The sequence below is a fragment of the Hibiscus syriacus genome, unplaced genomic scaffold, assembly GCF_006381635.1.
Source record: "Hibiscus syriacus cultivar Baekdansim isolate YM2019G1 unplaced genomic scaffold, ASM638163v2 tig00113123_pilon, whole genome shotgun sequence".
In the NCBI taxonomy this organism is placed as follows: Eukaryota; Viridiplantae; Streptophyta; class Magnoliopsida; order Malvales; family Malvaceae; genus Hibiscus; species Hibiscus syriacus.
Window position 1 is genome coordinate 1,085,189 of NW_024063443.1, and position 16,096 is coordinate 1,101,284.

At 37.3% G+C, this 16,096-nt stretch overlaps 3 protein-coding genes and 3 pseudogenes across 4 annotated transcripts; 4 read left to right on the forward strand and 2 right to left on the reverse strand.

Moving 5' to 3' along the window:
* The first annotated feature begins 3,117 nt into the window (after nt 1–3,117).
* LOC120185409 lies at nt 3,118–6,903 on the forward strand. 2 transcript variants are annotated; one of them, XM_039189635.1, is made up of 2 exons: nt 3,118–3,494; nt 4,500–6,903. In XM_039189635.1, exon 2 carries the CDS (start codon nt 4,583–4,585, stop codon nt 6,800–6,802), a length of 2,220 nt encoding a protein of 739 aa, XP_039045566.1. In that variant the 5' UTR covers nt 3,118–3,494; nt 4,500–4,582; the 3' UTR covers nt 6,803–6,903. The 2 variants fall into 2 exon arrangements, with proteins under 2 accessions (XP_039045566.1, XP_039045567.1); XM_039189636.1 differs by having other exon boundaries at nt 4,514–6,903.
* Nucleotides 6,904–7,821: 918 nt separating this feature from the next.
* LOC120185505 lies at nt 7,822–9,121 on the forward strand (annotated as a pseudogene).
* Nucleotides 9,122–9,408: 287 nt separating this feature from the next.
* LOC120185504 (ADP-ribosylation factor 2-B-like) lies at nt 9,409–10,156 on the forward strand. The gene has a single exon (XM_039189701.1). It carries the CDS (start codon nt 9,577–9,579, stop codon nt 10,114–10,116), a length of 540 nt encoding a protein of 179 aa, XP_039045632.1. The 5' UTR covers nt 9,409–9,576; the 3' UTR covers nt 10,117–10,156.
* Nucleotides 10,157–10,506: 350 nt separating this feature from the next.
* On the reverse strand, nt 10,507–12,029 carry LOC120185390 (patatin-like protein 3). The gene is made up of 5 exons (XM_039189624.1): nt 11,986–12,029; nt 11,369–11,445; nt 11,076–11,263; nt 10,826–10,960; nt 10,507–10,728 (listed from the first exon to the last, which is right to left on the reverse strand). Exons 1-5 carry the CDS (start codon nt 12,027–12,029, stop codon nt 10,507–10,509), a joined length of 666 nt encoding a protein of 221 aa, XP_039045555.1.
* Nucleotides 12,030–13,109: 1,080 nt separating this feature from the next.
* Nucleotides 13,110–14,212, forward strand: LOC120185421 (annotated as a pseudogene).
* Nucleotides 14,213–14,261: 49 nt separating this feature from the next.
* Nucleotides 14,262–15,867, reverse strand: LOC120185420 (annotated as a pseudogene).
* Nucleotides 15,868–16,096: the final 229 nt, after the last annotated feature.

Consider the following 16,096-nt stretch of genomic DNA (forward strand, 5'->3'; position numbering starts at 1 on the left):
AAAGTCAGAGACTACACAGATACATGTGGAAAAGGAGTTTGAACAAGTAGATTCTTCTGAAGCAGAACCAACACATGATGAACAAGAACCAGAGAGTTCTGAAGCTCCAACAACTCGTCAATCAGATCACGTGAGAAGACGTCCAAATTGGCACTCATATTATGTTATAGAAGGAAATATTGCATACTGCCTTTTAACAGAGGATGGTGAGCCATCAACATATCAAGAGGCAATAAACAACTCAGATGTTTCACTATGGATGATGGCGATGCAAGAAGAAATTGAATCTCTTCATAAAATTAATACATGGGACCTTGTGCCACTACCACAAGGAAGGAAGCCAATTGGTAACAAATGGGTCTTCAAAATCAAGCAAAATGGTGACGATCAAGTTGGGAGGTATCGTGCAAGACTGGTGGTCAAAGGATATGCTCAAAAAGAATGTATTGATTTTAATGAAATATTTTCTCCTGTGGTTCGACTAATAACAATTCGAGTAGTCTTGGCAATGTATGCTACATTGAACTTACATCTAGAGCAACTAGATGTTAAAACAGTTTTTCTTCATGGAAATCTTGAAGAAGTGATTTACATGCTCCAGCCTGAAGGTTTTGAAGAAGACAAAAAGAAGAACTTGGTTTGCAGGTTGAACAAATCTCTGTACGGTCTAAAGCAGACGCCGAGGTGTTGGTATAAGAGATTTGATTCCTTCATTATGTGCCTTGGATACAACAGACTTAAGCAGACCATTGTGCTTATTTCAAGAGGTTTGGTAATAACGATTTTGTTATATTAGTGTTGTATGTGGATGACATATTGGTTGCAGTACCCAACAAAGATCATATTGAAGAATTAACGGCACAACTGGCTAGGGAATTTGAAATGAAGGACTTGGGATCAGCAAACAAGATTCTAGGGATGCAAATTCACTGAGACAGAAGTAATAGGAAGATTTGACTTTCACAAAAGAATTACTTGAAGAAGATTATAAGCCAATTTCTACCCCTCTTCCTATTAACTTCAAATTATCCTCTAGTATGAGTCCTAGCAATGAAGAAGAGAAGATGGATATGTCTCGAGTGTCGTATGCATCAGTAGTGGTTTAATGTTCGCTATGATATGCACAAGACCAGACATTGCACAAGCAGCGGGAGTGGTTAGTCGTTACATGGCGAATCCAGGAAAAGAGCATTGGAATACAATAAAGAGGATCCTGAGATACATCAAAGGGACCTCAAATATTGCATTATGTTACGGATGATCAAATTTACTAATCAATGGGTATGTAGATTCTGACTATGTAGGGGATTTGGATAAAAGCAAATCTACTACAAGATATGTGTTCAAAATTGTTAGTGGAGTTGTAAACTGGGTTTTAAAATTACAATCAGTTGTGGCTACATCCACAACAGAGGCAAAATATGTAACAGCTACACAAGCCAATAAAGAAGCAATTTGGTTGAAAATGCTATTGGAGGAGCTTGGGCACAATCAAGAGTATGTATCTCTGTTTTGTGACAGTCAAAGCACATTGCATCTAGTAAGGAATCCAGCATTTCATTCAAGAACAAAGCACATACGAGTTCATTACTATTTCATTCGTGAAACGGTGGAAGAAGAGATGGTAGATATGCAAAAGATTCATACCAAAGACAACATAGCAGATTTCATGACGAAGGCGATTAACGCTGATAAATTTACTTGGTGTCGATCCTCTTGTGGCCTGTCAGAGACGTAAGCAACATGATGGTACAAGGTAGAAAGAATCGTGTGAAGATATGATTGTTCCAATCAAATCTTCAAGTGGGAGATTGTTGAAAAGTCAACTCAACATTCAAGTGGCCAATTCAATGGCAACCTTTCGGTGGAAAGTTGAAGACAAAAAAACTTTCGGTGCATGTGCATTAATTGGCACCAAATTATTTATTTTTTGGTAATGGTAAAATTGCAACTTTAGTCCCCTAGACTTTAGGGTATTTATAAGATTAGTCCTTAAGCTTCAACTATAAATACCCTAGCTCATTTAGCTTCAAAATCATCCCAAATCATTCTAGCTTTCTCCCAATACTAGAGAATTTAGAGAGTTTTCTTGAGAGTTGTTTTCTCCTTTTTATCAAGAGAGAATTGTCATTGTTTTCTCCTTGTTAGATCGAGAGAAGTTGTAATTCCTATTTTCTCATAGTGAAATTTCTTCTACCGTTTCCCGTGGTTTTTACCCTATATTATTTAGGGGTTTTCCACATGTGTCTTCTTTATCTTCATTTTTATTTTCTCAAATTATCAGTTGCAATTTTGCTCTATCCGATAGTCGTATTCTGCAACACACACACACACACATATATATATATATATACACACAAATAATAATATAAAAATATAAAATAATTTAAAAATTATTGATAAAATATAAAAGAATGTAAAGTTTAGTTATTTTCTACTGTTCTTTTATAGTCGTGTTTTATTTTCATTTCCTTAAACTATTTGATAAAAGGAAAAAAATAAATTTTGAAATTTTCAATGTTGGATTCAATAAGTATAGAATCTAAATTATACTTTTTTATTTAAAGAAAATTAAGTATTAAGAATAAAATATATTATTTTATAAATATTAGTTCTAAAAAAATTCTGGAAAATAATGAAAATAATTTTAATAATATTTAAACACTAATATGAGTTATTGTGATTTGGTTGTTTTTATTTAATGGAAGCTATGATGTTAAGTTAAAAGTAAATAAATTGATGCTAGATTGTATTTTTTTTATCAATGATGTATTTAATAAGAATTTATTAATAATTATTATCAAATATATTTAAAATAATTATTAAAATATTTTATTTCTATTATTTAATAAAAGTGAATTTTTTGCCTCATAACAAAATTTAGTGAAATATTTTTCACATAAAATCATCAAACTCAATTCACACAAAAAATTATATATATCATTTATTGACATTTGATTTTTTTTTATAAAAAAATAATAAAAAAAACCTCAAACGAAAGGAAAAGGGAACAAACCAAAGACGAAGACATTTGGACGAAAATACCCTCAAACATCGTTTAAACAAAACTAAAAGTCCAAAAACTCGATCCCAGGCATCAACAATCACTCTTGTGCCCCTGTAATTTCCACTCTCCCCTTTGCCCTTCACTTCACTTCCCTTCCCTCACTCTTTTTCTTCTTAATTCCCGATTTTCTCCCGGAAAATTAAAATCCCCTTTCTTGCCCTTTTAACAATTATTACCCGCCAAAACAAACCAATCCCAACGTTTAAAACTTCCATCTTCTTCATTTCCTTGCTCAACTTCATTCCCGATTGTGTTCCCCACCTAAAAACCTCTGCTTCTTCCTCCATCCTAGGGCGGTTGCTCGCTTCGACGTTTTGTTTCTTGTGTCTTTTGCAATACCCACCTCGTTCCTTAGGCTTATTGAAGATTATTGCTCGTGTATTTTTCTGGGTTCATTTGAGTTTTCAGCTAGGGTTTCAAGTTTCAGGTATTTTGACCTTCGTTTTTGTGGTTCTTTTTTTTAATTGATGGATGTTCTTTATTTTTGCTAATTTAGTGGGTTCCCCTCCCCCAAATTTTAGTTTGGATGAAGTGATTTAAAGTTGTTAACTTTAATGACTTTCAAGCAAGCTGCTTAAATCTATCCCCCTCCCCTTTTACCCTCTCTTTGGGAATTCCTTTTTTTTCGGTTTTTATGTTGTTCGATTGATTGGCATTTTCTATTTCTTTTTTTGTTAAATTTATTAGTTTATTCGGTTAATTTAGTCTCGGGGTGATGAATTTATATCTTTGTTGAGTTTCCTAGTAATAGCTGATTAAGAGTTCTATTTGCTGGTTTTCAGCTCCCTAATTTATGAAGAATGTATGAAATGGAAACTTATTTTTGAAAAGTGAAATGTTAGCTATTTGTGTGGATATGTAAGATGTTGAACTCTTTGGTCAAGAAATACATGGCACAAAGCTTAGTTGCTTTGGTTTGGAAAATTGAAGAAGTCTAATTGGTGTTTAAGTTTTTGTGTTTATTATGTCCTTTTCCTTGGCATTTGGATTTTCTTGTGATTCATTATGTATATTGTTTCCTATGTTGGTTAATGTTGTTGTTGTTGTTTAAACTCGAAACAAAATTTTTACTCGGGTAACATGGATGTCACCGGTCTGGTTTCACTTCTTACCTTTCAAGTGAAAGGTTTCACTTCTTACCTTTCAAGTGAAAGGTTTAGCTTCATAGAGTGGATCATCCCAGTATGTTATGTGCATATTTTCTTTTCATGATTAGTATACTTCTTTGATTATTAAGATGATAGTGTTGATAAAACAAAACTGACCTTTGACCTACATTTGAAATATTGCAAAATAAGTTTGATGCATTTCTTCATATATTTCTCACTGTATGTTAATCACTTGTCAGTGTTTAGCCTATTTGTCATGATTTCCCGTTCATATAGTAATTCTTTTTTAATTATCATTGTGTTTTCGGTATTTCATTTGGCAGGTATGTGTTATCAGTTCGTAAATTTGGGTTGTGTTTTGGGTCTGAGTTAGTTGGTGGTTCCTAGACTGTGGTTGTTTTATTCAATGGCAAACAATGATCTGATACTCGGACAAAGTCACAGTTTAGCATTGGGGCAGAATCAGACGTTGGTATTAGGCCATAATCATAATTTGGGTCTCACCCAGAACCATGATTTGGATTTAGGAACTGGCCATGATCATCATTTAGGCTTGGGACAGGCTCATGATCATGACCTAGGTTTAGGGCACACTCATGACCATGAACTGGATTTAGGGCACAACCATGATCAAGAAGGGGATGTTGGTCACGGTTACAGGCATGATAACAACTTAACTACTGATCAAAAACCTGACCATGATGACCATGGGTTGGCTTTATCGGAGAACAATGAATTGGTTGTTTCTGAAAGCCAAGAGCTTGATGATAATCTGGAACTGGCTGTGGTTGATAACCAAGAGATGGGAATTGATCCTGCCCGAGATTTGCAGCAATCCCGGGTTTTAGTCAGTCTCCCTCCTGTCCTTCAGGTTCGGAATTCAAATCCGAGTTATGAATTGGCAGTTGGGCAAGAGTTCCCTGATGTCAAAAGCTGCCGCAGGGCATTGAGGGATACAGCCATTGCTCTTCGCTTTGAAATGCAGACCATTAAATCTGACAAGACTCGTTTCACAGCCAAATGTGCAAGTGAGGGATGTCCGTGGCGTGTACATGCAGCGAAGCTCCCTGGTGTTCCAACATTCACAATCAGAACCATCCATGAGACCCATACATGTGGAGGCCTCTATCATCTTGGCCATCAACAAGCCTCTGTGCAGTGGGTGGCACACTCCGTGGAGCAGCGATTAAGGGAGAATCCTAACTACAAGCCAAAAGAGATATTGGAAGAGATTCATAGGGTTCATGGAATAACTTTATCTTACAAGCAAGCCTGGCGAGGCAAGGAGCGTATCATGGCTGCTATGCGTGGAACTTTTGAGGAAGGGTATCGATTACTCCCTCGGTATTGTGAACAGATTAAGCGGACAAATCCGGGGAGTATTGCATCTGTTTATGGAAACCCAACAGATAGCTGTTTCCAGCGTCTCTTCATATCGTTTCAGGCTTCTATTTATGGCTTTTTGAATGCTTGTCGGCCACTTCTTGGGCTAGATAGAACATTTTTGAAAAGTAAATATAATGGAACTTTGCTTCTTGCTACCGGTTTTGATGGTGATGGTGCTTTGTTTCCTCTGGCATTTGGTGTCATTGATGAGGAAAGTGATGACAACTGGATGTGGTTTCTCTCAGAACTCCATACTCTGCTTGAAATTAATACGGAAAACATGCCAAGGCTTACGATCTTGTCCGATAGACAGAAGGGCATTGTGGATGGTGTTGAAGCAAATTTCCCTACTGCTTTTCATGGATTTTGCATGCGTCATTTGAGTGAAAGTTTCCAAAAGGAGTTTAATAATACTATGCTTGTCAACCTTCTATGGGAAGCTGCTCATGCCCTGACTGTAATTGAATTTGAAGCAAAGATTCTTGAGATTGAAGAGATATCGCAAGATGCTGCATACTGGATCCGACGAATCCCACCTCGGTTGTGGGCAACAGCTTATTTCGAAGGCACACGGTTTGGGCATCTAACAGCGAACATAGTTGAATCACTGAATTCTTGGCTTTTAGAAGCTTCAGGTCTTCCAATAATTCAGATGATGGAATGCATTAGGAGACAGCTTATGACTTGGTTCAATGAGCGGCGAGAAACAAGCATGCAGTGGACATCAATACTCGTGCCTTCTGCTGAAAGATGCGTTGCAGAGGCCATTGAATGTGCACGTACATATCAAGTGCTTCGTGCTAATGAAGCTGAATTCGAAGTTATATCTCAGGAAGGAACAAATATAGTGGACATTCGCAACCGCTGCTGCCTTTGCCGTGGCTGGCAATTGTATGGCTTACCATGTGCACACGCAGTGGCTGCACTTCTTTCTTGCAGGCAGAATGTTAATCGATTCACCGAGAGCTGTTTCACCGTTGCAACATACCGGAAGGCATATTCTCAAACCATTCATCCTATTCCGGATAAAAGTCTATGGAAAGAGTTGCCTGAAGGTGATCCAAATGCCAACAAATCCCTTGAAGCTATCATCAACCCCCCCAAATCACTTAAGCCACCCGGTCGACCACGAAAGAAGCGAGTCCGTGCCGAAGATCGTGGCCGTACGAAAAGGGTTGTGCATTGCAGCCGTTGTAATCAGACAGGTCATTTTAGAACAACATGTGCGGCGCCCATTTAAGTCCCGATCTTCCGAAAGTTGAATTTGCTGTTTCAGAACTTCTAGATTTGGCTTTCGTCTTGTTAGTTTATTGTTAATTAGTTATTAGATTTGCCGGTAAATGGTTTGTTCTGTTTGTCATTTATGTGAATTATGCCTGGTATCTCCTATCCACTTGTCCTATATGAATATTACCTCCGATAATTATCTCATGGTTCTAGTCATTATTGTTATCCAGACTCAAATATTTATTTAATGTTAGTATGTTCAATCAATAAAATAGATAATTAATGGAAAAATATACAATTTGAGAGTAGACACTTTCCCACTAAATTATATTTAGATCCACAATTGTTCATATCCCCATATTCGGGTACGTGAAATTGTATCCGACACAAGTATAAGATATGGATACTTGAAGAAAAATGAAGAATATATATATATATATATATATATCACACAATGGGAGTTAAACATCTATCGGTTCCTTAATTTTCATGCTAATAATTTATAATATTAAAAAATTATGAAGATTGTATTTGAGAACCAAATAAAGAAGATAAATGAGAACCCAATTTATTAAACACAACTAGGCCGTTAAGGGTAAGTTTGATCCAATACCGTAGGCGGACTAATTATTTACCTCAATACTATATAAATTTTTTTATTTTGGGAACTACAATATTTATTACAATGACATAGAATTTGTCATGTATATATGACAAGTTTCAATAAAATATATTTTTATTAAAACTTGTCAGTTTGATGTGACAAAATTTAATAGAAATATATTTTATTGAAACTCGTCACTTCTACGTGAAGAATTTTAATAAAAAATATTATTTAGACAAACTCGTCATGTAGGCGTGATAAATTTACTCTGTACTATAACATTTATAGTAGATCTCAAATTAATTTTGTTAATGACCTATTGGGCTAATTTTACCGGCTGTTAAGGGAGAGTAGAGCCCAATCTGTAAACCCTAAAACCCCAATTTCTCAAACCCCTAAAAATTTTCCCGTCCATTTCCTTTATAAAGTTCACATGAAACCCCGAAAGATCAATTTCCATTATCCAGCATCTCCGAGCTCCTACTCTCGTCATCTCTCCCAAAGGTATACCACTTCTTCATTATTTCCTTAGCTTTTTTGCCTTAATTGTTATGTTTATATTAGCACACATCGAAGGCTTGCAGGTGATTTTTAATTGAAAACCTGTGAGCTCAATAGTTGTGCAATATCATGATTATCATCCTCTTCAAAAAGTTACCCTTTTGATAAATACCCATTATTTATCTTGAGGTTTAAATGGTTGATGATTACATTTATTAATACCCATTTACTACTATTTGGTTATTAGATTGACCAATGAGTTTTGAGTTCCCCTTTGTCAATATGCTATTGCAGATGTAGAGATTCAAGTTTCTTTCCCCCACCCCCCTTTTTAGTAGTGAAATAATATTTGTTCGATTGAGGATTGTATGGTGAAAACTTGTGTCTTTTATTGTGTGATCCATTCTAATTATTTTGTTTGTATAAAACGTTTGAATTTGAAGAGAGTACACAATATTTTGATTCTTGTCCACAGGTGTGTTAACTAGGTTAACAGAATGTCGAAGTCAAATCCCAAAGTTTTCTTTGATATTTTGATTGGAAAAGCAAAAGGTGGCCGGATTGTAATGGAGCTATTTGCTGATGTCGTGCCAAAAACTGCTGAAAATTTCCGTGCCCTCTGTACTGGGGAGAAAGGTGTTGGAATGTCTGGGAAGCCGTTGCACTATAAAGGCTGGCGTTTCACCGAATCATCCCGTCCTTCATGTGTCAAGGTGGAGATTTCACGAAGGGGAATGGAACGGGCGGAGAGTCGATCTATGGTCTGAAATTTGCAGATGAGAACTTCAAGCTCAAACACACTGGACCTGGTTGTTTGTCAATGGCAAATGCTGGTGCAAACACCAATGGTTCACAATTCTTTATATGCACTGACCATACCCCGTGGCTTGATGGAAAACATGTTGTCTTTGGTAAAGTAGTGGACGGTTATAGTGTTGTGAAGGAAATGGAAAAAATAGGCTCTGGTAGTGGGAGAACTTCTCAACCTGTTGTGATAGAGGACTGTGGTCAGCTAAAAGAGAATTGATGCAGAAGCAGAGAATGCTCAAGTACTTTGTTTTTCTTCACATAAGTACTGCTCTAGAATGATTATTATATAAATAGTTAATGGATGAACATAATTTGTACTTTCTTGAAGTTGAATTTTTGTTACTGTTCTTTTGAATCCGACATTTTATAAGACTGCTTGGCAGAGAGGCTATAATAATCTCTCTTTTCTGTGAACATCTGAACTGTTATTGATATTGTTGTTTTTTAATAATAACAGAAGTGGGATATATTACATAAGTTTAGCATTTAAGAGTTGATATTTGGCAGATTCAGGATTCGGTGACGCCTCACTTTCGTCGGACAATCGTTTAGCAAACCTGATCCCAATACAAAAGTTAGAACATTTAGATCAAAAACAGGACATAATTTGATTGTATGAAATCAATACAGAAAGACTTGCATTGTAGTATTAGTCTTACTTGATGAGTGCTTCTTCATATGCATCTATAATTTCCGCTGGAAAATTCACTGAAAGACAGCTCCTGCGATTTCGAGAGAGGTGTAGATCATCGCTCCTCTCTTTTGATCGGCTACACTACTAATTGTTCTCATTTATCTCTGTCGTGAAAAATAGGGATGTCTTTGGGAAGCTATTCAGCCGGCTTTTTGCAAAGGAGGAGATTCGCATACTGATGGTTGGACTTGATGCCGCTGGTAAAACCACAATTCTTTACAAGCTGAAGTCGGGAGAGATTGTCACTACCATTCCCACCATAGGTTTCAATGTTGAGACTATGGAATACAAGAACATCAGTTTCACTGTTTGGGATGTTGGTGGCCAGGACAAGATCCGGCCATTGTGGAGGCATTACATCCAAAACACGCAAGGACTTATTTTTGTGGTTGATACCAATGATCATGATCGTGTGGTTGAAGCTAGGGATGAGTTGCATAGGATGTTGAATGAGGATGAGTTGAGGGATGCTGTGCTGCTAGTTTTTGCAAACAAGCAAGATCTTCCAAATGCCATGAATGCTGCTGAGATCACTGACAAGCTTGGTCTGCATTCTCTCCGCATGCGCCACTGGTATATCCAGAGCACATGTGCTACATCCGGTGAAGGACTGTACAAGGGACTGGACTGGCCTCCAACAACATTGCAAACAAGGCATAGATGGCATAATTGGGTTGTCAGTCTCTCGCTAATGCAGGCCTGTTTTCGCGTTATATGAATGTCTACCCGGTTTTTAAGTGTTTTGGTTTTATATTCTCGCAAACATTGCTATTTGGGACTTTGTAGTTCAAGAATTTTCCACTGGTTAATATAAACTAGTCTCCAAGTTCACAGCAGAAACAGTCATTTTCAGAAGCTGATTTGCAATCTTCTCAAGCTGTTCAAGGTTCTCTGTTCTGTCGCTGCTTGTGTATATTTCAAGCTATCAATCTGGTTCAATGTAAAAACATTTTGAATTCGATTATATAAATGAACAAATGGGGGAATCAAACACAAAATCTCAATGTTCAGAATGAAAAAAATAACTGAATTCGTAGATAACTGTCTCTGAAATTCGAGCCTTGAAAGAAAATAGATAAATACATATCAACCATATCATCCATGGCAGTCAAGACAACATCGAACAAAGGGTTGGTTCCATTAGGCTCCATGAACCATCTGAAAAGTCCCCATCTTTTTCCATCTCCAACTCAAGCTTTTCATCCCTTTCCGACGATCCAGTCCAGAGCGAAAGAATGAGAAACTTATCGAAATCCATGGTGTTCAAGCTTGAAACTTCATTACTTTTTAAACACCCCTCTTTGGTCACCTCGGATATTGCTAACAAAATCTGTAAAGAAGGTGTTAGAAACAATCTTATTAATGAAGATGTGTTCATTTTGATGGAAAATGTATGTGTTTTACGTGATTGTTGACTGCAACAACGCCATCGACGAGGTTGAATTTCTTGGTGTCTTTGGATGAGTTGATTTCGAAATAGTAAGGGGGAAGGAAATATGGTGCTGCAGAAGTGCTGATGCAGACATCTGATAATGAAGCATCTCTGAATCATCACGTCTGGCCTGCAATATTTTGACTACAGAAAATTAAAACAACTTAATTGATCCATCTTGAATCAATCTTGGGATGGCAACGAATCGGGATCGGAACCGAAAAGTTCGGATTTGTATAAATAACCTTTGAGGAGGAGAAAACTATGGGCTGGAAAAGCTTGATATCGAAAGAGGGAATTATCACATTGGTTAGAGTCTCAGTAAGCCTCTTGTCCCCAAGCGTATTGTGCAGTTGAAGTCCATCATACTTGGGAACCAATGTCACACTTTTGGTCCATCGTATAAAGCCCTCGACAGACTCGTAAACCGGCTCTGAATATCAACTTAATCCATTTCGTTATGATGGTGTACCAGTTCAAGCTGTGCCTGAAAAAAGGGTCGAGACATATAAGATGAAATGGTCGTACGCCATAGCACCCGCGACGGCCACATCACGGTAAACACGAAATAACCGAAAAGCAACCGCGACCACGATTTGAAACCCTGCCTTAAAGCTTTATATCTCCAATGTATGAAAGCTGTAGAAAAGCCATGTCAATCTCATTTATACATATACTCGCTCTAAAATCTGAGTTTTCTTTTAATATTTATGTAAGCGGTGCTCACCCTAAAATTTATTTGTGTCATCCTATTAAAATATTTTTTATTTTTAACTTATGATTGTCCACCCTAAAAATTATTTATGAATTAGTAACTATTGACACTTATGTTCACAAAATCATAAATATTTGACTAAAATTGATATTTTAAATAAAATCTACAAACGTAAAATTCTATTACTAACTACCTTCAACGTCTACGATGCAAATGCGAACTATATCTTTAATGTGTTGGTATAATAAATTTCTTGAATAATTTTTAAAATAGTTTTCCATTTTATTATTATTTTATGGGTAAAGTATATAAATAGTCTCCAAATTTTTAGGGCGTTTGCATTTTGGCCACTTAACTTTTAAAACTTGTAATATAATTATCAAACTTTTAATTTATTTTTATTTTGGTCCCTACCGTTACCTCAGTTAGTTTTTACTGACGTGGTATTTAATCCTATTAACAACGGCTGAAACAACGGCGCCATCGTGGTATTTATACATATACTCGCTCTAAAATCAAGAGCGCCAAACTGCAGATCAATCCTTCCGTTTGGTCCCTCGAAGAGCTGGAAACAACGGCACCATCGTGGACTCAGGAATCACTTTAACATTTGTACCCGGAGCAGCCTATGTTAAGATATTAGTAGCGATTAAACGAAGAGTGAAGCTACCAAGTTTGGAAGAGGCAACGCCGGGTTTCGACTTGTGTTTTAATGTAAAAAGTGGCCAAGGCTGAAGCTGCCGAGGTTGAGTTTGGAACTGAGTGGAGGGTCCGTGTTAAAGCTACGTTGAGGAATTATTTCATCGACATAGAGGAAGGGATCAAGTGCTTCACGGTGCAGCCGGTTGGAAAAGAAATAGGGTTTTCAATGGGGTTTTTGTTTGAGTTCAACAGGGACAAGTCGTGCCTAACTAAGAAGAAAAAGAAGATAGGAAGGAGGGAAAGAGGGGTGGAAGAAGAAGAGGAAAAGAAGAAGGAAATAAAGAAGAAAAAGTTATTATTACCACGTCAGAAAAATAAACGGGATTAAATGTCACGTCAACCCTAATTAACGGAAGCTAACAACATGAATCTTATTGAAAATAAATTAAAAGTTAACTGTATTATAAATTTTAAAAGTTAGGTGATCAAAATGTAAGCCCCTAAAATTTAGAAACTTTTATATACTTTACCCTTATTTTATTTATAAAGGACAAAAACTATTCACAAATTGCAATCAATATTTAAATATATACTAATCGATTTCACACGTTACATCCAATTATAAAGCAACCGAAATGAATAATAGCAATACAAAACAAAAAACAAAACAATTTTTCTTTGTTGTTCGAATAAAATAAAACAATGTTGCATCGTGCTTAATTGAATAATCATGTGGATGACAGATTAACAAATTCTTTTATAACTATTATAAGTTGTTCAACTGTATTTAAATCTTATGCTCTTGCAAATTAATACCAAGCAACATTAAGATGAGAAAAAAATGGAAACGAGCACAGATTATGATAGATCTAAAGAGCTTAAGACCTTCGACGATACAAAAGCGGCGTCAAAGGGCTCGTCCATGCCATCGGAAGATGTACCATCTGCAAAGTTGGACGAAGATTATGGAGATAGTTTCCAGGTTCCCGTCATAGATCTAAAAGATGTTTTAGATCCTGCTGAACACGAAGATATAATCGAAAAGATGAGATTAGCGTCTGAGAAATGGGGATTCTTCCAAGTGATTAACCATGGAATCCCACAAGATGTGATGAACAAGGTCAGCGGTTGTGTACAGAGCTTCCATGAACAACCCGGGGAGGTGAAGATGAAATTTTATTCACGTGAGAGAGAAGAAAGTTAAATTCAACAACAACTATGATCTCTTCCAGTCAAAAGGTGTAAATTGGAGGGAAACTTTGTTTTGTGTTATGGCTCCAAATCCTCCACCCCAACATGAATTTCCAGCTACTGGCAAGTAAACATGACATGTGAACTTGAAATACAGAGAAGCACTGATAGAGTACTCGGAGAATGTTCAAAGCTTAGGCCGAATTCTTTTCGGGTTGCTGTCCGAAGCACTTGGTCTCAACCCTTCTCACTTCACAGATATGGGATGCATGGAAGGGCATAGCTTTGTTTGTCACTATTACCCAGCTTGTCCTGAACCAGACCGAACAATCGAACATGCCAAACACTGTGACCCCGACTTCATCACGATCCTTTTACAATATCAAACAGGACTCCAAGTTCTTCATCAAGATCACTGGATCGATATCAATCCATTGGAGGGAGCTCTCAAAGTTAATATCGGTGACCTCTTACAGGTAGGAACACCAGTTTAGAAACTCGAGGGCACAACTCTTGTATTTCCCAATTGTTTTCTGGAAAATCAGACGGGTTTGCTATCGTTTCAATACAGCTAATCTTGAATGACAAGTTGAGAAGCAGTGAGCACAGGGTTTTAGATAAATGTGAAGGGCCAAGAATATCAGTGGCATGTTTCTTCACAGCCCATTTTCAAGCATCAAACAGGCTTTATGGTCTCATTAAGGAGTTGTTATCAGCTGACAATCCACCTTTGTACAAGCTGACCTTGATTAAAGATTATCTCAACTCCTTCTCCATTAAGGATTACAATGATTCTGCGCTTGCTTTTCTAAGGTTGAAGTGAACACAATATACTTGAATGCATTTTGAATTGTAAGCACTTTTATGATACAGTGAACGGAAAATTAGAACGCATATCAAAAACAGTTTAACAGAAAGGATGATATGATATTCATAGTCGAATCAATTTATGCATTACATAATATGTAACAAACAGTGAACTACCTCCTGCAAACATTGCAGCAGAGTATTATACTTGAGTTCATTACCTAAAATGGAAGCCATCATTTGGCAATGAATAGAATATTGCAAAAATCTACCTACTACAGGGGCATTGATGGCCTCCAGTAATCTCTATTTGCTATCAGGATCAAAACAAAATCACTCGGTTTCGATTCTTTTCATTCCCAATCTTCATCGCTCAATTGATCATTAGTATCATCTTTAGGCGGCTTAACCACCAGTACGACAGTTCCTAGACACTCCTTCACACCCATTGCCTTCAATTCTGATCATGTATCCACCTTCAACCCACCATCAACCATCGCCAAGTAAAATGTGTCATCTAATTCGACCTCCTTTCGATTCCGATCGGTAACCACTAAAATAGCCTCTTCCATATACCACATATTCGCCTTCCATGGTATAACTCTGGTATCACTGAATGCCACAACAACTCCACTGTTTAGCCCTACGAGCGACTCCCAACCGGGCAACACAACCCACCTCTTCCACCCTTTCTCGATCTCCACGACACCAAAATCCCCTCCGCTTCTATTTTCCAAAGGCGCTTCCGAAATCAGCTCGACATCCTCCTCCGCTTTACAAACAGGTAAAACCACCACACTAGTAGCCTCGGTAACTTCACCGAACTGTATCCTAACGATAGGAACCCGAACCCTCTTTCCCAATTCAACTTTCTCTTCTACCCCATCTTTTCTACCTTCCAACTCTTGCAAAACCTCGTTTTTAGCACTCTCAGACACAACCAATTGCAATGCTTGCTTCAAGTTCGTACTTCTTTCTTCAGAAGGATTTCTATGTTCCCTACTTTGCCTATAATACATAAACGACAAACAATCCCCAGGAAGCTTATAATCAAAGCTTCCCCAACCTTTATCCAATTACCTTCTCGGGAAATCCTTCATAGCTTTAGCCAAATCCTTTGCACCTTTATCATCCAACTTATTTTCAATATTATATCGAACAGCTTCGGTTCTTTGGGAAGAACTCAAAATCCTAGTCTTGTAAAGCAATTCAGCACCACCAATATGGAAAAAGGATATCAGAATTTCATCAGTATTGGCTTCAAAAAGAGAGGCTCTTACCTGGGAAGCAACTATCAATGTGTTCTGCTCAACCCCAGAAATCCCAGTTATTTCTTCAATGGAAGGAGGTGAAAAGCCTTCTAGGTAGAGAGAAGGGATAAGTGGGGCATACTCAAACCAAAGGCCAAGCTGGTTAGTTAACACGTCTAACCGACCCAGAGCGTCGAGTGACCGGAATTTAGCCGGGAGAGGAGATGGATGCGGCCTGAAAGGTTGATAAAGCTGTTGCTGTTGAGGTTGGGGAGTGGAGGGGATAAGTGTGGCCGAGATGGGTTTTAGGAGGGATTTTGAAGGTGAGAAAGGGAGATGTGAAGATAAAGGAGATGAGGTTTGGATATAAAATGGAGAAAAAAAGGGATTTTTGGGATTGATGATGGGTCAGAGATAGGTTGAAGATAGCATTGTTGGAGAAAGATAAAGGTTCAATTTTTGCAGAGAGGAGTGGTAAAAATGGAGGTCAGCTCGCAAGGTTCGCCTTATCTGATCTATTAACTTGAAAATATATAGAGTAAACTATATCATAGATCACTGAACTATAGTCTCTTTTTATTTTGATTATCATTTTTAAATTCTTATCAATCAGGTCATTTAACTATATAAATGCATTCAATCAAGCCACCTGCCATTAACA

Bases quoted from the DNA above. Each gene is read 5' to 3' on its own strand.
- LOC120185390 (XM_039189624.1), bottom strand. From the start codon at position 12,029: ATGGCGCCGTTGTTTCAGCCGTTGTTAATAGGATTAAATACCAC. The intron at 11,446-11,985 runs GTCAGTAAAAAC...GGAGATATAAAG, and splicing joins TTAATAGGATTAAATACCAC to CTTTAAGGCAGGGTTTCAAA. The intron at 10,961-11,075 runs GTTATTTATACA...AAAATATTGCAG, and splicing joins TAGTTTTCTCCTCCTCAAAG to GCCAGACGTGATGATTCAGA.
- LOC120185409 (XM_039189635.1), top strand. From the start codon at position 4,583: ATGGCAAACAATGATCTGATACTCGGACAAAGTCACAGTTTAGCATTG.
- LOC120185504 (XM_039189701.1), top strand. From the start codon at position 9,577: ATGGTTGGACTTGATGCCGCTGGTAAAACCACAATTCTTTACAAGCTG.